At 60.9% G+C, this 24,122-nt stretch overlaps 4 protein-coding genes across 14 annotated transcripts; all 4 read right to left on the bottom strand.

Annotated features, from left to right (window-relative positions):
- Positions 1–1,558: 1,558 nt before the first annotated feature.
- On the bottom strand, positions 1,559–3,797 carry TMEM95 (transmembrane protein 95). 2 transcript variants are annotated; one of them, XM_060628574.3, is made up of 7 exons: positions 3,258–3,797; positions 3,073–3,129; positions 2,787–2,867; positions 2,664–2,684; positions 2,444–2,486; positions 2,230–2,317; positions 1,559–2,096 (listed from the first exon to the last, which is right to left on the bottom strand). In XM_060628574.3, exons 1-7 carry the CDS (start codon positions 3,463–3,465, stop codon positions 2,070–2,072), a joined length of 525 nt encoding a protein of 174 aa, XP_060484557.1. In that variant the 5' UTR covers positions 3,466–3,797; the 3' UTR covers positions 1,559–2,069. The 2 variants fall into 2 exon arrangements, with proteins under 2 accessions (XP_060484557.1, XP_060484556.1); XM_060628573.3 differs by having other exon boundaries at positions 2,444–2,524; positions 3,258–3,787.
- A 914-nt stretch (positions 3,798–4,711) lies between these two features.
- KCTD11 (potassium channel tetramerization domain containing 11) lies at positions 4,712–6,852 on the bottom strand. The gene has a single exon (XM_060628572.3). The coding sequence runs from the start codon at positions 5,744–5,746 to the stop codon at positions 5,048–5,050; it is 699 nt and encodes a 232-aa protein (XP_060484555.1). The 5' UTR covers positions 5,747–6,852; the 3' UTR covers positions 4,712–5,047.
- Positions 6,853–7,268: 416 nt separating this feature from the next.
- Positions 7,269–20,270, bottom strand: ACAP1 (ArfGAP with coiled-coil, ankyrin repeat and PH domains 1). 2 transcript variants are annotated; one of them, XM_078437854.2, is made up of 22 exons: positions 19,602–20,270; positions 18,995–19,052; positions 14,745–14,864; positions 14,494–14,547; positions 14,338–14,396; positions 13,890–14,073; positions 13,732–13,776; positions 13,521–13,616; positions 13,330–13,404; positions 13,130–13,239; positions 11,560–11,611; positions 11,368–11,468; positions 10,884–11,007; positions 10,573–10,784; positions 9,950–10,019; positions 9,712–9,806; positions 9,458–9,627; positions 8,849–9,024; positions 8,298–8,407; positions 8,105–8,215; positions 7,738–7,787; positions 7,269–7,452 (listed from the first exon to the last, which is right to left on the bottom strand). In XM_078437854.2, exons 1-22 carry the CDS (start codon positions 19,652–19,654, stop codon positions 7,352–7,354), a joined length of 2,226 nt encoding a protein of 741 aa, XP_078293980.2. In that variant the 5' UTR covers positions 19,655–20,270; the 3' UTR covers positions 7,269–7,351. The 2 variants fall into 2 exon arrangements, with proteins under 2 accessions (XP_078293980.2, XP_078293981.2); XM_078437855.2 differs by having other exon boundaries at positions 8,849–9,021.
- A 105-nt stretch (positions 20,271–20,375) lies between these two features.
- LOC132688399 (uncharacterized) lies at positions 20,376–23,937 on the bottom strand. Of its 9 annotated transcripts, none has more exons than XM_078437859.2 (10): positions 23,829–23,929; positions 23,180–23,353; positions 22,712–22,819; positions 22,505–22,576; positions 22,188–22,276; positions 21,836–22,090; positions 21,299–21,505; positions 21,060–21,197; positions 20,664–20,816; positions 20,376–20,512 (listed from the first exon to the last, which is right to left on the bottom strand). In XM_078437859.2, the coding sequence occupies exons 2-10, from the start codon at positions 23,203–23,205 to the stop codon at positions 20,454–20,456; spliced, it is 1,107 nt and encodes a 368-aa protein (XP_078293985.1). In that variant the 5' UTR covers positions 23,206–23,353; positions 23,829–23,929; the 3' UTR covers positions 20,376–20,453. The 9 variants fall into 9 exon arrangements, with proteins under 9 accessions (XP_078293985.1, XP_060503438.2, XP_060503441.2 ...); XM_060647455.3 differs by lacking the exons at positions 23,180–23,353; positions 23,829–23,929 and adding exons at positions 22,914–22,958; positions 23,601–23,696 and having other exon boundaries at positions 22,712–22,823; XM_060647458.3 differs by lacking the exon at positions 23,180–23,353 and having other exon boundaries at positions 23,829–23,937.
- Positions 23,938–24,122: the final 185 nt, after the last annotated feature.

Here is a 24,122-nt window from a genome sequence, read left to right as displayed (position 1 = left end):
TGAACGGACGTGACTTGTTGTATGATCTTGGGCAGGTTGTAAGAACTTGGCATATGATCTTCGGGTCTTTTTCCTTGCTTCCTTCCTTCCTCCTTCCTTTGTCCTTCCTTCCTTCTTTCCTTCCTTCGTCCTTCCTTCCTTCCTTCCTTCCTTCCCCCTTCCTTCCTTCCTCCTTTCTTCCTTTGTCCTTCCTTCCTTCCTTCCCCCTTCCTTCCTTCCTCCTTTCTTCCTTTGTCCTTCCTTCCTTCCTTCCTTCCTTCCCCCTTCCTTCCTTCCTCCTTTCTTCCTTTGTCCTTCCTTCCTTCCTTCCTTCCTTCCTCCTTCTTCCTTCCTTCCTTCCTTCCCCCTTCCTTCCTTCCCCCTTCCTTCCTTCCCCCTTCCTTCCTTCCCCCTTCCTTCCTTCCCCCTTCCTTCCTTCCTCCCTCCTTCCTTCCCCCTTCCTTCCTTCCTCCTTCCTTCCTTTGTCCGTCCTTCCTTCCTTCCTTCTTCCTTCCTTCCTTCCTTCCTTCCTTCCTTCCTTCCTCCTTTCTTCCTTTGTCCTTCCTTCCTTCCTTCCTCCCTCCTTCTTTCCTCCCTCCTTCCTTCCCCCTTCCTTCCTTCCTCCTTCCTTCCTTTGTCCTTCCTTCCTTCCTCTTTCCTTCCCTCCTTCCTTCCTCCCTCCTTCCTTCCTTCCTCCTTCCTTCTTCCTTCCTTCCTTCTTTCCTTCCTTCATCCTTCCTTCCTTCCTTCCTTCCTTCCCCCTTCCTTCCTTCCTCCTTCCTTCCTTTGTCCTTCCTTCCTTCCTTCCTTCCTTCTTCTTTCCTTCCCTCCTTCCTTCCTCCCTCCTTCCATCCTCCCTCCTTCTTTTCTTCCTTCCTTTTGGTATAAAATGAAAGGATTGGACGAGAATGTGTAAAATAATATCGAACGTACTTTCCTAGAAGGAGTAGGCACCCTCCCCATCCCCAGGACCCTTATGGACACCCCAAAAACAATGGTTCTAGCCCTGGCTGGTTGGAAGTTAGATTCACTGAGGCCCCCCTTCACACCACTAAATTCACAATCTCTGGACCTAAGGCCCAGGTGACTTCGATGTGCAGCCGGATGAGAACCTTTGCCCTGGAGCCTCTAGATACCCAGTGTGAAAACCACCGGGCTAGGTGTGTGTCAGGATCCCTTCCAGGCCCAGCCCCTCCGACGGAGACTTGGGGTTGGCGACAGGCCTCTCTTTATGTTTCCTCGTCCATCTACCCAACCCCAAGCTCCTGATAGCCAGCGGACTAAGCGCCAGGGTCTCTGAACCACACACGACGGAGGTGTCGGGCAGATCAACTCTGTGTCGCAGAGGACGCCCACGTTCATCATAAGGTGCCGGCGGCATCATAAGGTGCTCGTGTGTACCCACTAAATGTCAGTAGCACATCCCCCGATCGAAGCAATAGAAAATGTCTCCAGATGTTGCCGAACGTCTCTTGGGGTGTGACATCCACGCCCCACCCAGTTGAGAACTGTTGTGCTACACCGAGTCTCCCGTGCCCCCTCCGCCCAGTTGTAGACAGAGGCCAGGCCCGGGCGGAGGCCACTGAAAAGCAGGTTTACTTGATCTTGGCAGGAGGGAGGCCTCCGTGGGAGGCCAAGGCTTCACAATGTTAAATGGAGGGATAGCATGCCAGCAGGCTGACTGATGTGGTCGCCACTCTAAAGGGAGGGAGTTTTCCAGAACCCTCCTTCCCGGATTCCCAATCAGTCAGAGGAGGGCCAAGAGCAGCTTCTGGGGCAAACAGCCCCCGCTTTCCGAGAACAGGCAGAAGGGGGTGTGGGGGCGGCAGTGTGTGTGTGTGTGTGTATAAGGGGTTCTTTCCTCCTGTAGCCATTTTCCTGGAATCAGTGACTGCTTCTGGCTGATTAGTTGAGGGCCGGAGGGGAGGAACTTTCCAGCTGTGGGTGCCTGGGCCCCTGGAGGACATCTGCACTGGGATCACGGAGGCGGCTGGGTTTAGGGTCTGGAAGGCTGAGCCTTTGGGATTGGAAGTGAGGGGCTGGCGGGTCCCTTCCAAAGGACGTGGGGGCTGGGAGGCTGTCTTCACATGTCACTTTTTGCTTTGAAGTGTCTGGACCTGAGGGGACACAGAGAATGGGGGGCCTGAGAGGGGCAGGGCAGGCAGCCGGGAGGAGAGGGCACAGGGACGGTGGTAGAAGGTGCTGGGGGGTCAAGGGTGGCGAGGCCACACCCGCCATCTGCCCACTCACTCCACCACGAGGCTCAGAACGCCCAGGAGCAGGACAGTTATGAACACAGAGAGGAGCAGAATCCTGGCTTCCCGAAGATCGTGACTTCCTGCAGGGAACCCAGGAAGCAGTGAGTGATCCTGGGGACCTCGCTTGTCCTTGTGGCGGGGCGGGGCGGGGGGGAGCCCGAGCTCAGAGATCTGAGCAGGGGTGAGGCGAGGGCGGGGAGCCGAACCTGGGAGGCAGCGCTTTAGAGGCCAGCAGTGCACGGCAAAGCCCTGGCAGGTGGAACAGTTGTACAGGACGGTGCTGCCCCCTGCAGGAGACAGCCGGGCCAGAGCTGGGGCGGGGGAGTCCCGGCTCCCACCTTCCAGAGTACCCCACTCCCTCCGGGACCACCGCCAGGCTCTCCTCGGGTCCCCCGTCCTCACCTACCCCTTCCCTTTTCTACTCACGGCAGGCGGGAGCACAGAAAGCTGAAACCAGAGACAAGGAGGGGTGGGGGGAGAGGAGACACTCAGCCACACACCCCTTCACCGGACAGCCCGGGTGCCCCTGGTCCCTGCCCGCGTCAGTACCTTCCCTGGTGTATTCGGGAAACTTGACCTTTTGCAGCCATTGCCAATATAAAGGGAGTGAGGAGGGAGACCCTTTGATCTCTGGGGAGACAGAGGGCAGCTATATTGCCCAGGGCCTCCCCAGGGCAGGCGCACCTCCCACGCTTCACCCAGCACCTCCCCGGTTACACCTTCCCGTCGTCTCCACCTGCCTTGCACCCTTCCCTGCCTCCCCAGGCCCCTCCTCCTATCCCCCTCCCTGGTGCCCATCCAAGCCCCTAGGTCATGCCTTCGCCCTTGATCTCACCCATGACCCTCAGGACTCTGTGAGTCTTCTCTATGACTTTGTTCGTGGACACCTCATCTGTGGAGACAGGCAAGGACCTGTGACTCTTTCCTGACTTTCCCAGGGCTGGGGACTCAGGTGGTGGCCGAGGGGCTCAGCTGGGAAGCCACATGCTGCCGGGCCGGGCCCTGGATGTCTGATCCTACCTAAGGCAAAGGCCGGGAAGGTCCAGGAGGCCTCACAGGTCTCCCACCGAGCCTCCACCTGGTTGCAGAGTCGAGCCAGGCGGCCCGGCAGGTCACGGTCTGAGAGGTGACAGAGGACACAGGCCTGGGCGGTTGCCAGGAAGACCCCACCTAGTGCCAGCGTCCACATGAGGCCCGCTAGCGGGTGGCACAGGGAGGCTGGCCCCATGTAGGCTGGGAAGGCCTGGAATGCTTCGATCCTGGATCCAACCCTTTGCCCGGAGGTTCTAGACTGTTCCGGAACAGCCGGGGTTCGGGGTTCTAGAGCATTCTGGAACAGCACCACCGCTCCATCTCTGGCTAGGGCAAAGCAGGGGCCCAAGGAACTGGGGGCCAGAAGAAGACTGGGCAGAGAACGCAGGGCTTCTGCTGCAAAGGGGGCAGTGCCCCCCACCCCTACCCTGGCCCTCAGCAGCAGCCTTTACAAGTTTAAGGTTCCAAAAAGCAATTTTATTTTTCTTCTTGTAAGTTCGTGACCCGCGATAAACAGCGAGTGAGTCCGCCCCTCCCCCCCGCCCCCCCCCCCCCCTGCCGTGAAGAACTGGTGAGTGAGGATCCCATCCCTCAGGGACCCAGAAACCACATCCACCCCCACCCAACCCTCCCGGCCTCCTCTGTTCAACTCCCCTCTGCCCTGGGCCGCCTTGGGCCTTCCCAGCTCTCTCCTAGCAACCTGCCCACGGTTGCCTTAGCAACCAAGAGTTCTACACAGTCCTCCAAGGGCCGGCGGGGCCCAGTGACTTCTCTTACCTTTCACCAGGAAGCCCCTGGCGACCCAGGCCTCCACAGGCCCCTCGTGCCTACGCGGGGAGGCAAACACACATGTGTGCACGCACACACACACCCCCCCTCGTGATTCAACTACTAATTCTCAATCTACTCACACCCATACGGCAGACGTACCCAGCGCCAAAGCAGTTGCTGGGCAACCCCAAACAGGCCTGCACAGGCAGAGACCACGGAGAGACTGTCACACGGACGGGAGCCTGGATGTGAGAGGCCCAGACGTCGCTCAGACACTCTGGCTGACACGCGTGCACACATGAAGGCAGTAAGGCCAAGGCCCAAGAAGATGCCACCCTCTTCCCAAAGGCCAGCTCCACCACCAATGGAGGGTCCTTTAAAAACGTGGCTTTCTAGAGTGTGGGGCTCCAGCCCCATAGCAAATGGGGATTCTCCTAGCTCCCTTAGGCCACCGTGGGGTGGGGTGTGGCCTTTCTGTCTCCCTCAGGAGGTGACCTGAGACAGAGCAAAGGATCCCCCTTCCCATATTCCAGAATGTTCCGGTCTGTCTTCGGTCAGGCCTGGCCAGGCCATCCAGCCGCAGGAGAAGCCACGGTCCAGGAGACCACATCAGAGCAGTTCAAAGTCCTCCTTTCTCCCACTCTTCAGTCCCCCCCAGGGTTCTGCGAGGCCTAGCCTGGGCAGAGAGGTGTCCCTATTTCTCTAGACCCTTGAATCCTGAGCTCCAACGGGGAGACACTGCAGGCCCCCAGCCTCGGGCAAGAGCAAGCCAGGGGATCTTCCCCGCCCCTCCCAGGATTAGCACCAAGCCAGACCCTTTGCACGGCTCAGGTTCGGGAGCTCCTGCCCACATCTGGGCTCCAGTCAAGGTGCAGCCCTGACCCTCACAGCTCCAGAGGCAGAGCTAAGAAGAGGCTTCGGAGGTGGTGGGGGGGGGGGGGGGGAGTCTCTCATTCTCTTTGCTGTCCGTTCTCTCCCCCTCCCAGGCAGACGGGAGGGCCGCGTTTTCAGTGCCTCACAAAGCGCAGAGATCGGGAGTTGAGCAGGTCCTCGGGGTCAGGGAAGACGGAGTCTAGACGGAAGCCGTGCTCCAGAGCCACCCGCAGCACCTCCTCCAGGAAGCCCGGCGTGCCCACCACCTCCCGCAGCTCCCCCGGCCCCCCAGTCCACAGAGGCCGTAGCCCCAGTCTCCTATACTCCACCTCAGGGAGCTCTGCGGGACAGGGGGCCCACTCCAGACGAAAGTGAGGGCCTCCCTCTGCCCTGTCCTCACCGGCCACACCAAATCGGGCCCGCATGGCGCCCAGGCACTCGGGGTCGGTGCAGAAGATGTTGGCTCGGAACGTGTCCACCTGCACAGAGCTCAGCTCATAGTGGTGTGGGCCCCGGCGAGCGGAGAAGTGCACCAGGCGGGGGCTGGCGTCTACATCGGCATGGAGCAGGGCAGCTGTGGGCACGGGGGTCCCCCGAGAGGCCTCCAGTTCCCGCAGGGCATCCAGGAGGGGCTGGATCTGGTAGAAGTCCGCCTCTGCCCTGAGCAGGGCCGTCTCCCCATAGCCACGGGGCAGGTCCAGGCGGCCCAGCCGCAGGAAATTGAGGATGTGCCGGAAGGCCTTGCCATCTCTGTCGATGAAGTAGTGGCCACCTCCCTGGGGGTTGAGGTTGGGGGGGATGGGGGTGCCCGCCCTAAACATGGCCCCCAGCATGGAGTCTGGGAAGCGAGTCAGGGTCTCCAAAGTGGTGGAATAGAGTGTGCCCCCCACATTCAGGGTCACAGGGCCCCCAAAAGAGGGGGGCGAAGAGGGCACAGGAGGAGGCGAAATTTTGGGGAGTACAGGAGACACCGACAGAGAAGAAAACGCAAACACCGCGGGCGTGGGCAGAACTGGGTCCTAAGGTTCGTTCAGACTCTCTCGGGGTTGGATGCACGGGTCGGAACACAAGGCAGGAAGATTTAGGGCTCACCCCAGCTACGTTGGTAGTGGGGGATGGTTTCCGGGCACAGACACGGCCGGCCGAAAGGAACAGAAGCCAGAGAGGGAAGGGAGCTTTCGGCCCAGACGCATTCGATGCAGGGCGGTGGGTCGGCAAATCTCTTCTGCGGTCTTCAGACAGCGGGTTTCCGGAGTCCAGCCAGCAGGTGACGGTGGCGAGCACGGGCCGACCCTCGGAAGGACCCAGCCTCCGAGTTCTCGGGTCGATGGCTGTCGCCGCGGGCGAGTCCGCGCACGGCGCCGGGGGCCAGTCGGAGGCCCGGCAGGGCCTGGCTTCCGCGCGGGTCTCTGGCGACGGAGGCGGGGCTGAGCGCAGCTGGCGGCGGAGCGGCTCCGGATCCGCTGGGGAGCGAGGGCGCACGCTCAGAGCGAGCCGGGCGCGCCGGAGGACTCTGAGGGAAGCCGCCCGGTGCTCTCGGGACCCGGGCGCCGCCGCCTGCACGGGTGTCGCCGCAGCCGCCGAAGTCTTCTCCGCCCCCAGGAAGTGGCCTAAGGGCAGCGGGCTGGGAGCCCTTTAAGAGACAGCCCCGCCCCCTTGGCGCCCCGCCCCCCGCCCCCGCCCCCCGCCCCCTCCCGGCTCGCGCGGCCGGGGCGGAGGTGGGAGCCGAGAGTCTGGAACCGGAGAGACGGGGCGGACGGGCTGGACGAGCGGACACGGGCGGACACGGGCGGACACGGGCGGACGCGGGCGGGGGTGGGGTCCGCAGGGTGACTCAGGTGCGTCGCTCCGGATGCGGCCGCGTCCGCCCCGCAGGCCCCGCAGATGTGCCGGGCCTCACGTCCGCAGCTCGCCGAGGGCCCCCAGGCCCGGCGGTCCCCGGCTTGGAGGCGGTGCCCTCCCCGCTCGCTCCCGCAGGGAATTCCCGAGGGGGCGGGTGCTGAGCCGCCGCATTCCGGGGATGCCTCCTGGCCGGGGTGGCCGAGGCCAGCCTCTCCGTCCCGGCCCGACGCCAGCTAACCCCCCCCCCCCCCCACGGAAGGCCGGCCCCCAGCCCACGCGGGCGGCCTCTCCCCGGCCAGACTCGTCTGGCCACGTCTCCCGAGCCCGAGAGCCCCGCCTCGGGGCCGCCCGGCGCCAGGGCTGCGGCCGAAGCTACCACTGGTTTGTCCGGAAGGCGCCCCTCGCGTGACTCGAGCTCGCAAACCCCAACCGCCCGCGCACCCTGGCAGCCGCGGCGCCCAGTCCCCGGCCCGGCCCGAAGGCGGCGCCCTGCCAAAGAACCACGACGGGAAGCGCAAAGCACGGCGGCTTTATTGACCGAGGGGCCGGCGGCCGGGGAGAGGGGACTGGGGGCGCGGGCCCACGAAGGCCTGGGATCAAAGAGTGTGGAGGTCGTGGCTACGCCGGCTCAGCTTCTCCGGGTCGTCCGACGCCATGAGGGAGAAGTCGCGGAAGATGTCCAGATACGTCTCGTCTCCTGGGTGGGGGGAGGGAGGGCTGGGCGGGCGCGGCTGAGCGCGGGGTGGGGGTGAGGGGACCCGCGGGCGCGCTGGCGGCATGGCCGGAGGGACACCAGCGCCGACGCGCAGCGCCCTCGCGGGTTCTCCGTTTTGTTCCGAGGACCCGGCACACCAGCTGCGCCCCCCACAGATTTGTTGCAAAAGTATGACATTAATCAGTGCAGCTGGGCGCGACGGGGACCGGGCTTCGGGGGCCAGAAGCCCAGAATTACAGTGTGGGGCGGGGGCGGGGGGCACGTTACCTGCCTGGCCCTGAGCCGCTTCGGCCTCCCTCATCTTTGCCAATCGTAGCCTGAAGGGGAAGCAATGAACGTATGAATGACTTTTGCTTCGCTCCCCCCACTGGGACTTCCCATCGTGTAAGCTGGGTGGTTTAATTCATCTGCTGCCCCAGGGTCCAGTGCTTAAAGGCGTTCAACAACATCGACGTCCCTCACTCAGGACGAACTCACCATCCCTGGACCCTACCCGGCCCCCTTCCTACTCCACGCCCCAATCTACGGTGGGGACGGCACTTCTCCAGCAGAGTCCCAGCTGGCCCAGGCCCGCTGGGCGTTAGCCCCCGAGTGGGCAGGGCAAGCTCCAGCCCCACCCCGCAGGCCTCCTCACAGGGTGACGATGTCAGCGTTGGCTGTTTCCATGGCGATGGTCAGCGGGTCCTTGCCTTCTGAGTCCAGGGCTCCCAGGTCGGCCCCCCGTTTCAGGAACAGGCAGGCCAGCCTAGAAAGGACAGCGAGGGTCAGCCGGCCACTCTGCCTACCCGAGCCTTCTTTGCCACAGCCGTCATCCCCGCGGCCCCTACCCCGTGTGGCCGAGAATGGTCGCATGGTGAAGCGGCCCCCGGCCGTGGTTGTCCGTTTGGTTCACGTTCGCCCCGTTCTGGAGGAGAAACTCACAGGCCAGAAGAGAATTCTGCAGCGAGAAGTTGCAAGCGGGGAGAGAAGGTGGCATCTTCAGAAGCAGGCCAAAGATACTTCAGGATGGGATCAGCTGAGAGGGTGGGGTAGGGGAGCCAGGAGTGTAAGGGTTCGGCTGGGTCAGGCTCTGCCCTAGCTTTTTACAGTAGGTCATGCGTTAAAGCCGCAGTCCAGCCTCACATGAGGTATGCTATCCCTATTTCGCAGGTGGGCAAACTGAGGCGCAGAGAGGTTCACAATTGTAAGCGGTGGGAGCTTAGATTCAAACCCAGGTTGTCTGCCCCCAAATCACACACCCTTCGCAACCCAGTGTCTGTGGGTTATCATTATCACTCTCTCCAGGGTGGGAGGAGGGGTAGGAGCAGGGCTCAGACTCCCCGTGGGAATGGGAGAGAAGGAGCCTAACGGTGGGGGCGGGGCAGTGGGCAGGACTCACAGCAGCCGTGGCCTGGATCAGCGGAGTGGCATTCTCCTGACCCCCGTTGACCCAGTTGACGTCAGCTCCGTGGGCAAGGGCATCAGCCATGGTGGGCAGGGAGGGAGGATGCCCAGCAGCTCGAAACAGCAGGGCCCCAGGGTGGAGGGCGCCCAGGTCATCAGAGGGGGGCTCTGCTAGGGGGTGGGAAGAGACCCTCAGCACAGTTCGCAGGTGCTCTAATGGGACAGGTCATTTCTCAGTTCTGGGAGGGCCTTCAGGACGCTGGGGACTTCGGTAGGAGGTGCAGGCGGGATGGTGCGGGGTGGGAGGTGCACGTGTGTGTGGGGTCCCTAGGGCAGGGGGGATCGACAGCGTCCCTCGCCTCTCCCTGTCCAACCACCTCCTCCAGCTCAAGCGTCACTCACCCTCGGCAGCCTATTCCCAGCCCTACACTCCTTCCCATTCTTCCCTTAACCCCCAAACTCTTGCCTGGTAAAACCAGTGCTGCTGTGGTCTGCCCCCTCCCCCACCCCCCAGTACTGGCGGGGGGAAGGCTCGGGCCTCCGTACTCTGCCCTCCTCACGGGGCACACGGCCGGGCTCAGTCGATGCCCCAGCAGCCCTCTACCTGGCCTGGATCTGAAGCTCCCGGGCTGGGGCCGGACGGAAGGCTTTGGGGGCACGGGAGGCTGCCCCCTGGGGGGCCCCCGGCCACCTCTCCGCCCTCGAATCTCCGGAAGCTTGGTCAGGAACTTCTTTTCCACGTATTTGGCATGAATCCAGGCCTCCTTCTCCTGCCTGTGAGAGGGTGGTGGGGAAGGAGGGGACCGTCTTCCCTCCTTCCCCACAGCGGGCAGCCCCCCACACACACCCCAACCTCACCGGGAGCAGCTGGGCCCGGGTTTCTTCACGGCCATGGCCTCCACCCGGGCCTCATAGATCCGGTTGATGACCACGTTCCCCAGCTCGCACATGAGCTTCGGGTGGGCCCAGGCAGAGGCGGAGACAGACAGGTGGAGGGGAGGGGTGAGTGTCTGAGTCCTCAGGGCTCTGCAGCCCCTGGACTCAGCCCCCCCAGTCCCCCTTCCCATCAGGAGCCCCCCCCCCCCCCCCCAGTCACCTTCACCAGCTCTGGTTCCCACGAGTCAAGGGTCAGGGACCGGACTTTGGAGAAATGAACTCCAAGGCTCCTGGAGGGCCAGAGCGGGGGTCAGGCCCCTTGTGGGGTGGCAGCAGCCACGGCTCCCCAGGAGGACTTGGAGGCAGGGCCCCCCTGCAGCAGAGGTGCTGGCCAGGTGGGGGCAGGGCAGCGGGCCACGTGGCCTTGCTCTGCTCACCGTCCCGCTTCGCCCTCCTACATTTCACGTTCAGGGCCTTCAGCTTCCCTCCTCTCGCCCTGCCGCTCCCCTCCTTCCGCCACGCTGACCCGGGCGGAGGGCCTCATAGACTTGCTGGGACCTAGTGACCTCTTCTCTCTCTGCTCTCCAGCGGCTCCCCTACCCTCAAGACCTCTGACCCCACGGTCAAGCCACTAAGCATCTCTGGCCAGACCAGGACCCTGTGCCCAGGGCCGGCCAGGATCTAAGAAAGGAAGCCGGGACAGGGTGGGAGGGAGGGGTCTGTGTGATGGGCTCAATCCCGCCCCCTCCCAACCCCCCCCCTTCCAACCTCCCCCCTTCCAACCCCCCCCCACCCGCAGCCAGAAGGAGAGCAGCCCCCGGCGCTCGGGTCATGGGTAGTGACCTGTGGATGCCGGAGCACTGGATGCAGAGGGTGACACCAAGGTTGATGCTGGCCCACTCGGGGGCTGGCTCTCGGCAGTCACAGCACTGGGCGTTGCCGTCCACGCTCTGCACCTGGGCTGCCACGTGCCCAGCACCGCCGGATTCCCGTCCCCTGGCGGTTCCTCCACAGCCCAGCGTGGCGGAGGAGCCCACGGCCAGGGGTCCTGAGCCCTGGGGGAGACGGGGGGAGACAGAGTGGCCATGGGGCCTGGGGAAGGGGTGCCTCGTCTCCCAGGGCAGCCGGGCCCCCGCACCCTCCTGTTAAGGCACCTGGCCTGGCCCCCAGGGGCCGTCGTCGAGGCGGGCCTGGCTGAAGGCCGTGGCTATACTGCTCTGCACGGCGTTGACCCACAGCTGCAGGAGGCGCTCCGAGTCGGCCTGCAGGAAGCAGGACCTGGGCAGGAGGGGAGAGTGGGGCGGGGAGGCTTCTGAGGCCGGGGGAGCCGCGTGGGGGGACAGGCGGGCTGACGTTCACCTGCCATTCAACTGGTACCCGCCGTAAAGAGATACGAGATACCAGCCGGATAGAGATTGGGCACCAGTTGGTCCCATCTTTCTAAATATCCCCGGTCACCCCATCCCCTGCCCCTAAAGGCACCCTCCCCCCCCCCCCAGGCTGCCCCCCAATCCAGCCACCAAAGCGTTAATGCCTGGTGCTACACAGGGGCCCCCAAGACACCCCTGCGATTGGCCTGCCTTCCTGTCGGTAAAGGTTTAGCTGCATCAGGGCATCGCCCCCCACATCTGCACTCACTTGCTCGGGGACACCACCTCAAAGCAAAACCGCCTTTCTGAGTCAGGGCAGAGCTTCACGGTGCAGAGACGAAGGTCGTCAACCACCACAGTCACAGGGTCCTGGAACGGGACGGTGGTGAGGGCCAGCCAGCCGGCTGCAGCCAGGGCGGAGCGTCCCTGGGCCCGGGGCAGCCAGGACGCGTCTCCCTACCTTGTACTTCTTCTGATAAACCAGTTGGTTGCTCTGAATAGTGAACCAGCGTCTGAAGGAGGTGGAAAGAGACTTGTGGACACGGGCAGCCCTGGGACGAGCTCGAGACAGAAACAGCACAGAGGCTGCGCCCTCTGCCCCGTAAGGATCTGGCTGGGAGGGTTGGGCTGACCGTCCCATCCAGTCAGATGCTCCAGAACAGGGCCGCGGAGCCGTGCAGGTCAGGACCCAGAAGGCGGGGTTGTTCACGTCTCCAACAACCCAGATTGGATACATTCGGGAAGACAACTTTCCAGCAGATGGCAGTAAAATGCTTTTCCAATAAAACTGGTCTACGGCTCCAATTTTTAAAATGTGTACGGTATATATATTTCTATATATATTTTTAAGCTTATTTATTTTGAGAGAGAGAAAGAGAGTGAGCAGGGGAGGGGCAGAGAGGGAGGGAGACACGGAATCCAAAGCAGGCTCCAGGCTCTGAGCCGTCAGCACAGAGCCTGACATGGGGCTTGAACCCCTGAACCGTGAGATCATGACCTGAGCTGAACCCGGATGCTTAACCGACTGAGCCCCCCCAGGCTCCTCTGCAATGTATTTTTAAATAGTCGCTACACCCAGCATGGGGCTGGAACTCACAACCCCAGAGACCAAGGGTTGCGTGCTCTACTGACTGAGCCAGCCAGGCGCCCCAAGTCTATTGCCACAACTTTTTGACAGATGGAAGTTTCTTACGGAAGGGGTTCAACTTTCTACTTTGCACAAATATCCTGCATGGGCTGGCAGTGGCCCTGGAAGGGGAAGGAGCGGAGTCAGAGCAGGTGACACCCCTGCCCCACACCTGTCGCGGCTCCTAAGTCCCTACGGAAGCCGACAAGGCCCTATCGTGGCTCACGTCTCTGTGAGCAACGACTGCACCTCCGACAGCTTCTTCCTCCCTCCCGCGTCCGCACCCAAGTGCCCTCTCTGTTTCTCCAATGCCCTGGGCTTTTCAAGGGCCTTCGCACTGGCTCCTCCTTCTGCCTAGAACATTCTCCCCCCAGATACCTTTCAAGTCTTCACTCAGAAGTCACCTTCTCATGAAGCCTTTCCTGACCACCCTCTTTAAAAGTGCAACCCCAGGGCCCCTGGAGGGCTCAGTCGGTTAAGCTTCCGACTTTGGCTCAGGTCACGATCTCGCGGTCTGGGAGTTCGAGCCCCGCGTCGGGCTTTGTGCTGACGGCTCGGAGCCTGGAGCCTGCTTGGGATTCTGTGTCTCCCAAGCTCTCTGCCCCTCCCCCGCTCACGCTCTGTCTCTCTCAAATACAAACATCAAAAAAAATTTTTTTTTAATTTAAAACTGCAACCTCCCGCAGCTCTCTGCATCCCCTGCTTTATTATTTTTCTCCGATGCCGCTCTCACCTTGTAACGTAACATAACTCACTGTCGTGTTTACCGTGTGTCTTTGCTGATGGAACAGAAATTCCCCGAAGGCGGCGGGTGTTGTCTGTTTTCTCACTGCGCTTAGCACACCAAACCACTCAGGAAACATTTACCTGAGCGGGTGTGGGTGACTGGGGGTCCTCTCCTCACCTGCTCCACGTCTTAAATGCGTTGCTGGCCCGTTTGAAGAGGTGTCCTTCCATGACCAGGCCGCCAGGCCCCTCCTTTAGGCTGGGTTCTGGCTCCTCCCCGCCCAGCTCCTGGGGGCACAGGAGGGTCCCAGGCAGCTGACAGGCAGAGGCTGGGGCGCAGGGCCCCGCGCACCCTCCTGCGGGCGGGGGGACCCTCACCTTCTGCTTCAGCAGCACGTGCCTCTGTTCCATGTCCCTCCTCTCGCGAGCCGAATTCAGGACCAGCTGGTGCAACTGGGCACGGGAGGGGCGTTTCAGATGTCCCCAGCCCCCTCTCCTGAACCGGGCCAGGAGAGGCATCTTGGAGCGCCCCCCCTCCCTCCGCTACCGCCCGCTCTCCGCAGCCCCACCTGGGCACCCAGGTCCCTGCGATACTGGGCCAGCCTGCCCAGCTCCTCGTGGCCCTGCTGGAAATGGGTAGCCTGGGCCTCCACCAGACGCAGCACCTGGGCGACAGGGTGGGCAGGGGGCAGAGGTGACGAGGGACCCTCCTGTCTTTCCCTCTTCCCTCCGCCCAGCAGGCTCCTCGTCACGTGGCACTTGCCGCCCCCCCCAACTCACAAACTCCATGATGTCAAACTTCCTCTTGTCCTCGATCACGTTGATCTGAGGGCCCCCGAAAGACGTCAGGTGAGTCTCGAAAACACAGCGCCCCCGCCCACCGCCCACCGGGGCCTCTCCAGCCCCGAGGGGTCCTGCGGGACAGGCCGGGCGGTCACCTGCAGGGCGTAGTCCAGTGCTCGTCCCCGGTACCCGGCCCGCGCAGTCTTCAAAGCGGCTCCGGCCTCTTCGGCCTCCTGGGCCCGGCGCCGGGGGACCTCGGCATTGTGGATGAGAGCAGCCTCCAGGCTCTCAGCCCCCTTCCAGAAATCCCGGCGAGCCTCTCGGAAAGCCCGGAGACCCCTGCGGGATGGAAGGACAACACACAACCACGGGTACCCCTCCTGGACCCCCCCCCCCAACCCCGGCCCAGCAGAATGGTCCCCGGCGGAGTGGTTCCCGGTGGAGGCCCGCTCGCGGCCTTCCGGACGGGCCTCCGAGGAGGTGTCGGGATGGGGGACAGCTGTCAGGCCACCCGAAACCCCCAACCGCACGGCTCCTGCCTCGAAGGAGGCCCCCGTGGTAACGGGACGAGGGACGGAGGACCGGGTCCCCCCCCACACTCACTCCTTGACCAGGGTTTGGATTTGCTGCTGCAGGGTATGCTGGGTAGCGTCCAACAGCTCCTGCGGGGAGGGGAGCAGACACTGGCAGGTGAGGGTCAGGCCGCAGACAGCCCAGGGCTCCCCCAGCCCAGCCCCAGCCCCACCCGCTTCCGCTCACCGCATGGCTGTCCAGCTTGTGGCTGAGGCTCTCGGTGAATTTGTCCAGACACTCCTGGGCACGGAGAGTCAGAGAGAGAGCAGGCGTGGGGCAGCTGGGCCGCCATGTCCGGACGAGCCCCGCTCTGGCCTGGGCCCCGCAGACCCCAGGCCGACCCTCCCCTCCCCTCCCCTCCCCTCCCAGAGGATCTCTGCATTCCAGGCCCCCCACCCAGCCTGCTCCGGGGGGGCGGAAGGGGGCCCCCTACATACCGCCATCATGGGCTCCGGAGGACCCAGGCGGGCCAGGTCACAAATGCCAGCAATGAAGGTGCGGCCGGCCGCAAGGTAATGGCGGCCACTTTCCAGGAGGCCGTTACCCAGCTTGAGGAGCTAAGAAGCAACAGGGGGGAGCAGGGAGTTGTGTGACCCCCTCACAGCAGCCCCCCGTCCCTCTCCCTTCCTTCCCAGCCTCGCCCAAGCAACTCTGCGGCCCAGCCCAGTACTCCCAGTTGCGAACACACAGCTGCCGCTTTCTCACCTCTGCTGCTTTGCTGGCACTGCTCTGTGCCTGGAAGAAAAGTCCTCCCGGCCTGTCACCGAAGCCAGTGTCAGCTGGCTCCAACCCGTCTTTCTGCATCTACTTCCACATATCCCTCCCTGCCCTGACCTGGCTGCCTGGATCCAGAGCTTTCCAGAAACTCCAGTTCCTCACGCAACTGTCTGCCTCACAGGGTGAACGTGCTGCCTGGGTGGCCTTAAGTTCTAGCAGTCTTGGGGCGCCTGGTCACGATCTCGCGGTCGGGGACTTCGAGCCCCACGTCGGGCTCTGGGCTGATGGCTGGGAGCCTGGAGCCTGCTTCCGATTCTGTGTCTCCCTCTCTCTCTGCCCCTCCCCCGTTCATGCTCTGTCTCTCTCTCTCTCTCTCTGTCTCAAAAATAAATAAACGTTAAAAAAAAATTAAAAAAAAAATTCTAGCAGTCTAAGGGCGCCTGGGTGGCTCAGTCGGTTAAGCGTCCGACTTCGGCTCAGGCCATGATCTTGCGGTTTGTGGGTCCGGGCCCCGCGTCGGGCTCTGTGCCGACAGCTCGGAGCCTGGAGCCTGCTTCGGATTCTGTGTCTCCCTCTCTCTCTGCCCCTCCCCAGCTCATGCTCTGTCTCTCTGTCTGTCAAAAATAAGTAATCATTAAAAAAAAATTTTTTTTTAAATAAATAAATAAATTCTAGCAGTCTTTACTGTCAGGAGTTTTCCCATTCTGGGCTCACTGAGCAATTTCCTCACGAACAGGAACAGACCAGGACAAGGATAGCACGTTGGGGTGTTCCCAGGGCCCATTTTGTCTGGCGCCTTCGACTGACAACTGAGGAGGCTTGAGAAACAAGGGACAGTTGGGGCGCCTGGGGGGGGGGGGCTCAGTCGGTTGAGCCTCCGACTTCCGCTCAGGTCATGATCTCATGGTTCACAAGTTTGAGCATCGGCCTCTGTGCTGGTGGCTCAGAGCCCGGAGCCTGCTTCAGAGTCTGTGTCTCTGTCCCTCTCTGCCCCTCCCCCGCTCATGCTCTGTCTCCCCAAAATAAACAAATGTTAAAATTAATCAATTAATTAAATACATAAATAAAAGAAACAAGGGGACAGCTGACAGGCCTGAGCAGGGTCCCTCTGGTAGGGCCAGGTGGCTGAGTCAGAAACCAAAGTGAGATCTCCTGACCTCTGGCCCTTGTTATCTTCGGTCACCAGTCACCGCATTACATCCTGAGGTGACACGACTCGGCTCTGGCCTGAGTCACCCCAGCAGGGATGGAACAAGTGTCTGTGGAGCCCCTCAGGTCAGGCCCCGGGGACAGGAGACCACCAGGGAACCTCTGTGGAAAAATCCTGGGCAGAGGGGGCTCAAGAGAACTTGGGCCACGTGGGTTCTCAGTGGGTTTTTGAAAACTGAAAAACACTTCCTAGGGCTCGCGAAGGCTGCAGGGAGGTATGGCTTCACCTGAAGGTGACTGACAGGGTCAGCCACGATCAGGAAACTAACCACAACTCAGCCTCTTCGGGGGTCCATGCAATGGAGTAGCACTGAGCCACGCAAGGGAAGGAACTATCCACACGTGAACTACTTGTACTAACCTGTAGCAAACCGAACGAACTTCAGGGGCGTTATTCCGAGAGAGAAGAAGGACAAAAAAGGCTAATCTCGAGAGGTCACACAGCGTATGGCTTCAAGTAACATTGTAGCAATGACAAACGTCCGGAGAAGGAGAACGGATGAGCGGATCAGAGCAGGCAGGGGAGGGAATCTCAAGAGCTCCTTGCGGTGAGTTTAAGGGCTTGAACGAGATGCTGGCATGTGACAGAGCGCCGTTGAATGGCACACACAGACTTTGTTTTGTTTTGTTTTGTTTTGAAAAAAAAGGACAGTCGACCCTCGCACAGCAGGGGTTTGAACCGTGCTGGTCCATGAAGAAGTGGACTTTTTGTGATAAATACAGTACAGTAAATGTTATCTTCTCTCGCTTGTGCTTTTTTTCTTTCTTTTAGACACGGAGAGTGCGTGCGTGTCCGGGTGTGTGAGGGAGGGAGGGAGGGGCGGAGACGGTGAGAGAGAATCTCAAGCAGGCTCCACACTTAGGTCTGAGCCCGGCATGGGGGCTCGATCCCATGACCCTGGGATCATGACCTGAGCCAAATTCAGGGTTGGACACTTACCTAACTGAGCCATCCAGGCACCCCTGATTTTTTAAAAATTTAATTATGTATGTATGTACGTATTTAACTCTACACCCAACGTGGAGCTTGAACTCATGACCCTGAGATTAAGAGTCACGCACTCCAGTGACTGAACCAGCCAGGTGTCCCTCTTCCTTATGAGTATTTTTTTTTAATGTTTATTTATTTTTGAGAGAAAGAGACAGAGTGTGAGTGGAGGAGGGGCAGAGAGAGAGAGAGAGAGAGAGAGAGGGAGGGAGACACAGAATCTGAAGCAGGCTCCAGGCTCTGAGCTGTCAGCACAGGGCCCGACGTGGGGATCGAACTCATGAACTGTGAGATCATGACCTGAGCCCAAGTTAGACGCTTAACCGACTGAGCCACCCAGGAGCCCCCTTATGATTTTCCTAATAACACTTTCTTTCTTCTAGCTCCCTTTATTGTATAGACAGCATACGATACACATATCACATAAAATATGTGTGAATTAACCGTTTACGTTATCGGTAAGGCTTCTGGTCAGTGGCAGGCTATCAGTAAAGTCTTTGGGGATTTAAGAATTATATGTAAATTTTCGACTGTGCTGGGGGGGGGGGGGGGGGTCAGTGCCCCTAATGTTCATGTTGTTCAAAAGTCAACTGTATATGCAAAACAGGTAAAATCCAGGTAAGGTCCACAGACAGTCATTGTACCATGACCACGTCAATTTCCTGCTTTTTGGTAAAGTGCCAGCATTACCCCAAATGCCACCATTGGGGGAAGCTGGGTGATGGGTACATGGGACCTCTAACATCTTGTGACTCCTTGTGAGTCTTCAATTAACTCAAAGGACAACAGCTTAATTAAAAAATATATGTTAATTTGTCACTGGGGTGCCTGGGTGGCTCAGTCGGTTAAGCTTCTGACTCTTTGATTTCAGCTCAGGTCATGATCCCAGTGTCACGGGATCAAGCCCCTCCACGGGCTCTGGACTGAGTGTGGAGCCTGCTTGAGTTTGTCTCTCTCCCTCCCTCTGCCCCTCTCTCCCACTTGTGCTCTCTCTCTCTCTCTCTCTGTCAAATAAATAAAATGAAAAAAAAAGTTAGAAAGCTCCTCCAGCTGGCCTTGAGGAAGCAAGCTGTCTAGGGGCAGGGCCACATGACAGGGCACCCGGCAGCTTCGAGGAGGTGAAGGTCTCAGTCCCGCAGGAGCAAGGAGCTGACGTCGGCCAACAACCACTCGAGCTTGGAAGGAAACCCTGAGCCTCAGATGGGACTGCAGCCCGTGGGACCCTGAGCCGCGCCCAACTCCTGACCTACAGAAACTACGCCAACAAACGTGTGTTGTTTTAAGTCGCTAAATTCGGCATAACTTGTTACACAGGCGGTAGAAAGCTCACGCACCAATACGTATGTAACACGTGAGACTGGGGTAAATGCTACAGAGAAAAACCAAACCCGCTAAGGGGGCGGGGAGTGTTCACACGTGCGTGTGCACGTTTTATCAAGAGTAGCCACGGAGGGCCCTACTGTCCCGTGTTTAAGTGTCTCACTGCTTTGTCTCCCAAAAGCTGCTGTGAGCTCCCTGGGGGCAGAGCGGTCTTGCGGTCCTGAGGCCCGGGCTCACAGCTGACCCGGCAAAGCCCCCAAGTGAGTCTTGTCTTCCAGGACCTCGAGCTCTTTGAGGGTGCGGAACTTCCATCTGCTTCTCTATAGCCCCCAAAGTATTGACCCCCCACGGTTAGCATTCACAAATCCCTGGAACTCCTTTGTGGTCTCCGATTTTCTCCCTGGCCTCGCCCCTCTCATATTTACCCCATCCTGGGTCCCCTGCCCATGTCACCTTTTCCAGCCGGGTCTCCAGTTCTGACACCTCGGCTTCCACCAGCTCGATAGAGGCTCTGGGAAAAGAGGGGTCACGGGAACAGAGCTTGGGCCCATCTGGTCTGTGCGCCCCCGGAGGGCTGGGGCTGGGGTGAGGGGGTAAGGGCGTAGACAGGAAAGGCTGATGGGGTCGGGGACCTGTCCGCAAGCCCTGGCCGCCTCCCTCACTCCGCGCAGTCTGAAAGCTAGTAGGGCCCAGGCCAGAGCAGGAAGGGCAGAAGGAGGGTGGATGTGGCGAGGGCAGGAAGTTGCTAACCGCCCCAGCAGGTGCTGGGGGAGGGGCGGGGGTACCAGGAGCCGAGGAGGTAGTGTCCGCTCTGGGGGTAAGAGGGGCTAGAGAGGCCCCCTCTGCATGTGAAGGGGGCAGAGAGCATCAGAGTCTGGGGGGTTCATAGGAAAGGTGCTACTATGTCCTCCGAATGGCCTAGAAGCTCCATCTTGTCCCGTTGAGACTCATTCCCTGGAAGGACATCTGGCCTGGGGAAGGGCGTGTGCGTGTGCGTGTGTCCATTGGGGATGGGGGTCGGACCTCACCCCCTCTGCCACCCAGACCTGCGCACACTTACCGGAAGCGGGGTGAGTCTTTGAGACACTCCTCGAAATCCAGCTTGACCGTCATCTTGCTGCGCTGCACGGGGGGGTCAGACGGGCGGGGGCTGCAGGGGGAAGCGCTCCCTGCCCCAGGAGGGGTTGGTGAGGAGGAGGGGGGGGGGTCCTCTCCTGGGGAGAGCCTGGGGGTGGGGGAGGGGGCTCAATCCCTTCCCTAAGGGTTAGGGACGTGCAAGGAGGAGCTCTCACCTCACACTTGCAGGCAGTACTGGGAGGGGCAGAGGCGGGGCCAGGCGGAAAAGCCACAGCCCCACCCACACAGACTATCTGCAGTCCCCTTCTTACCAGAGTCCCCTTCCCCGCTTTTTTCTCCTTTAGCGGGGCTGGGGGCTGGGGGTGACTGGCAGATACAGGCTCCAGTCCTGATTCTGTCACTCAGAGACTGTGTGACCCTGGGCAAGCTCTCTGATTCCTCAGTTTCCTCATCTGGAAGATGGGCATGACAACCTCCCCCCCCCCCAACCCGCCCCGCCCAGAGATGTCGTAGGAATTAAAGAGGACATTGGTACATTCGTGGTTTTGGGGTCCCACCAACCACCGTCCCCCTGCTGCAGTGGGGGGGCCTTCTGGGCCTCCCAGGCCCTCCCTGAGTCCAGTGCCCCAGGCTGTTCCAAGCTTTCTTCTCCGCTCCTCTGCCTGCTGTGGTTTCCTGTATGCAGACGTCCTTCCCTCCGCCCCTCTCCTCTGTGGCTGAGCAGGCCCATGCAGGGCCACAGACTCGGAGCACCCAGACTCCTGCGCTTTTCTTTATTGTCCACCTCGAGGACGGTGGGCAGGGGGAGGCGGGGACCCACCCCATCCCCAGCTGGCTACGTTTTCCATTGTTTGGCTTCCCCCTCTTGTGTCCATTGAAGACGCAGGGTTTCATCTGGGGAGAAATGACTGGGTTACTGGCTTCCTTGCAGGAGGCAGGAGATCCGGCCCGCGTGACCCTGAAACTCCCTAGAACCCACCCATTCGGGCCCTCTCTCCGGGGCCGGTTCAGGCCGCCCCCTTGCCCCCCACCCGCCCAGGCTCACGTCTGCTTTGGTTTTGGTTTGGGGACTTCCGGTGGCTGCCAGGCTGCCTCTCCAAGCTTTCTGGCCTTTGCCAGGTGAGCCCCTTGGGTGCCAGGCACTGACACCAGCCTGACTCTGATCTGGACCCATTGTCTTTGGAGGACAGGGCGGTACCTGGAGGGGGGTGGGGGCAAAGGGGAATCAGGGGGAGGCGCGGGACCAACAGCTAGTGCCAAGCTGGAGGGGGTCCCAACCCCTTCTGAGCCTCCCTCGTTCCTCTCTGTACAACGTGGGCCTGCACGCCAGGATGCCCGAGGCCGCTCTTAGCATCTGTTGAAGGTACACTGGTATGCAAAGAAGGGGGGTGGGGGGAGGGGAGCTTGTCAAGAGCCAGCTATTGGGGCCTGGTGCCCTCACCAGGTTGCGATTTTGTCACTGTCACTTTCAGGCGGTCCTTGGTGGCCTTGTGATCCTGAATGGGGCTTCCTGGGTGGCCCAGCAGACGGACCTCAGTGTTTATGGGATTCTCCATCACCCAGCTCAAGTTTGCAGAGCCTGGAAACACCACAGGGTCAAGGCTGGGGCACCCATCGGTCTGGGGTTGTCAGCATCCCCCCCTCCGCCCCCGCCCCAGGCTGACCCGGCCCAGCTCTCACTGTCCTGCTCCTCTCGCTCATCTTCTGTGTCCTCCTCGAGCTCGGGGTGGGGGGAGCTCCTCAGGTATCTTCCTTTGATGTAATACTCCTTTCGTTGTTGCAGACCACTTTCCTGGCCTGACCTGACGGTGGCTGAAGCTCGGCACTGATTTCTGAAGGCAGGGGAATCTGCCGAATCATCCAGGTCCACCTGGGTCTTATGGCCACCTAGGGTATCCAGGACCCCCAGGTGTCCATTATGGCCCCCTCCACAGGGGAGAAGTTCCAGCCCTGGGTTTTCATCTCACTTCTCCGGCCTCTTCCCGTATTAGAAAATCCCAGTGACCTCTCCATCCCCCATGGTTCTCTTGGGCTTCCTGAGGACTATTCTGATGAGGCCCCCACCCCACCCGCCTTCCGTCTTCCCTGGGGGTCACCTGCCATTACCTCCCTCCCAGGTAGCAAGGCCCTGGGCCAATGGCCACTGAGAAAGATAGGGTATGGCAAAGACTCTGGACTACAATTCCCACAAATCCCTGGGGCTCCACCATAGCTAACCCTTGGCTTCTCGGATGTGGTTCCTGGTGACCAGGCCAATCTCATCGTTGACTCCTCTGGCCAGCCCTCCTGTCCAGCCTCTCTCCACAGGCCTGGGCTCTGGGTCCAGCATCATGCCCCGACTGTCACTGCCTGTATTGGCACGGCCTCCTTTGTTGTTGTGCTTATTATCGTCAAAGGAAAAACTTTTCTGAGTCTCGAAGACCTTTCCTTCATCGTAATGTGTCTTTCGGCGGTTTACGAAGTCACTGGAGTCTGTGGGCCATTGTAAACAGCTTGGCTTTCCGGCCAGGCTCTCGCTGACGGTTCACTCTGCCTCCCCTTTCCGCTCAATCCCGACCCCTCATCTCACGTGTCTTGGAAAAGTGGTCCGGAGCTCCCAAACTTCTGGTATCACCATACTGGAGGACCTTGGGATAGAGATTGTCCATTTTTGCCAACCTGAAGAGGAGGGAGACTGGTTGCGGGCACCAAACAGAGAGAACGAGGAGGGGCAGGTGGTAGATGTAGCTGGCTAATTCCCCGACCTTGGCCTTGGTCAGTCCAGATGGGAATTGTAGTGCCTCCCATTTTGGTGGCCAAAAAGCAGGCCTGGCTCAGACCTCAGAGCTCAGGGGTGGAGGGAGGAAGAGGCCCCACATCCCTACTGACCTCTGGCAGGACTCTCACCTCTTGGCCAGCACTTCCGGAGTCACCGAGGGAGAGGATGCCCCAGGCAGGTCCTCATCACTGTCCTGCAGCCTGCAGAAGAGGGAGTAAGCAGTGGTGAGGGGCAAGCATCTGGAAGTATCCGATCCCTGGGGCCTCTCTGCCTCCCCCACCGCCTTTGAATAAGGAAGGGTCTGGGCTAAAAGGTTAGGGCTGAGGGCTCAGCACCTGTGGTAGGGAGTGCTGGGTTCATCCACCTTCATAAATCCATAGTCCTTGTCAGCAGGGTGGTAGGTGACTAGGATATTCATTTCGTCCCACCGCTGAGACTTGTTCCTGGCTTAGGAGGACACAGAAAGGTGTAGGAAAACTTCCAGCGACCTCCTCCTCACAGCCCTCCCACTTTCTTTCATTCAGAAACTTCTTGTACCCGCTCGTAGTCTCAGAGGCGTAGCAGTGAGGGCGGGGGTCACGCCTAATGATAATCACACACGGTGTAGCCAGCGTTTACCCTGTACCTGCTCTCCCGAAGGCCTGGAAGCTCAGATCCCCCCCCCCCCCCCCCCCATAGCCCTCAGCTACTCTCTCTTCTAGTTCTCAGGACCCCGCCCCTTCCTCCTAGCCCCGCCCCCTCCAGTGTCCGAAACCCCTCCCTCCGGGCTCCGAGCCGGGTGCCAGCCGAGCTGAACTCTTTACTTCTCCGCAATGGGGGATTTCTGCATCAAGACGGAGCCGTTGCTTTTTAGGATGCTCCGGGGCCGGTCCTCACAAGGTTTGTGGGAGTGCAAGCAAGTTGACTTGGAGCGCGGACTGCGTCCGGAGTTGTACGCCCCAGACCCCTCGGACCCGAGCCTGTAGGTCCCGGATACTCTAGTTTCAGGGAAGGGGCCATGTAATCCGCTTGGGTACGGGCCGGACCCAGTGCCGAGGTGCGCAACCTCCCCAGGGTGCTGGTTGGGTCCGGAACCGAGGACTGCTACGCCCCCGGAGGGCCGGCTAGATTCAGGACTGCGAGTTACGATTCCCCCGGGGTGCAGGGAGGGCCCAGAACCGTGAAACGGGACTACGCTGGAGGGCGGCCCGGCGTCTGCCTCGACCGTGATTCCTCCGGACACACCCCTGGTCGCCTCTCCCGGGGATTCCCCACTGCGGCCGCCGGCAGCCCCCAGAGCCTCGGGCTTCTCCATGGCCCCATCCGGGGACCTCTCTCAGCTGCCCCGCCCCGCCCCGCCTCCTTGTTCCTCATAGCCCCGCCCTGAGGCCCCGCCCCCACCGTGGCGTTGGGCGGAGGGGCGTGGAGGTCGGGGGCTCGGACTGAGGCCCGGGTCCCCTCCCGCTCAGCTACCTGGAGCCGCGGCCCCGGCTTCGAGACTTTATATGGGGACCTCGGGCTAGGGGCCCCTCCGGCTGCCCCACCCAAAGGCCTTCTTTCTTTGTCTCTGGGATTTGTTCCCGCCCTTCTTCCCCATCACCGCCTTCATCCGAATTATCCAATCATAGTCAGGGGTCCCGGTCATGGGGCGGAAGCTTTAATTGTGACGTCATAGTCCTCCAACCTCAGCGCGAGCTCGGACAGCTGGGCTGGGGGGCTTGATAGTTCGGGGTTTGGGGGGCAGCACCGTCAGTGCCATTGCTTGAA

This window comes from Panthera onca, chromosome E1 (assembly GCF_046562875.1).
Source record: "Panthera onca isolate mPanOnc1 chromosome E1, mPanOnc1 haplotype 2, whole genome shotgun sequence".
NCBI classification, from domain to species: Eukaryota; Metazoa; Chordata; class Mammalia; order Carnivora; family Felidae; genus Panthera; species Panthera onca.
This window is presented reverse-complemented; position numbering and strand designations above follow the sequence as displayed.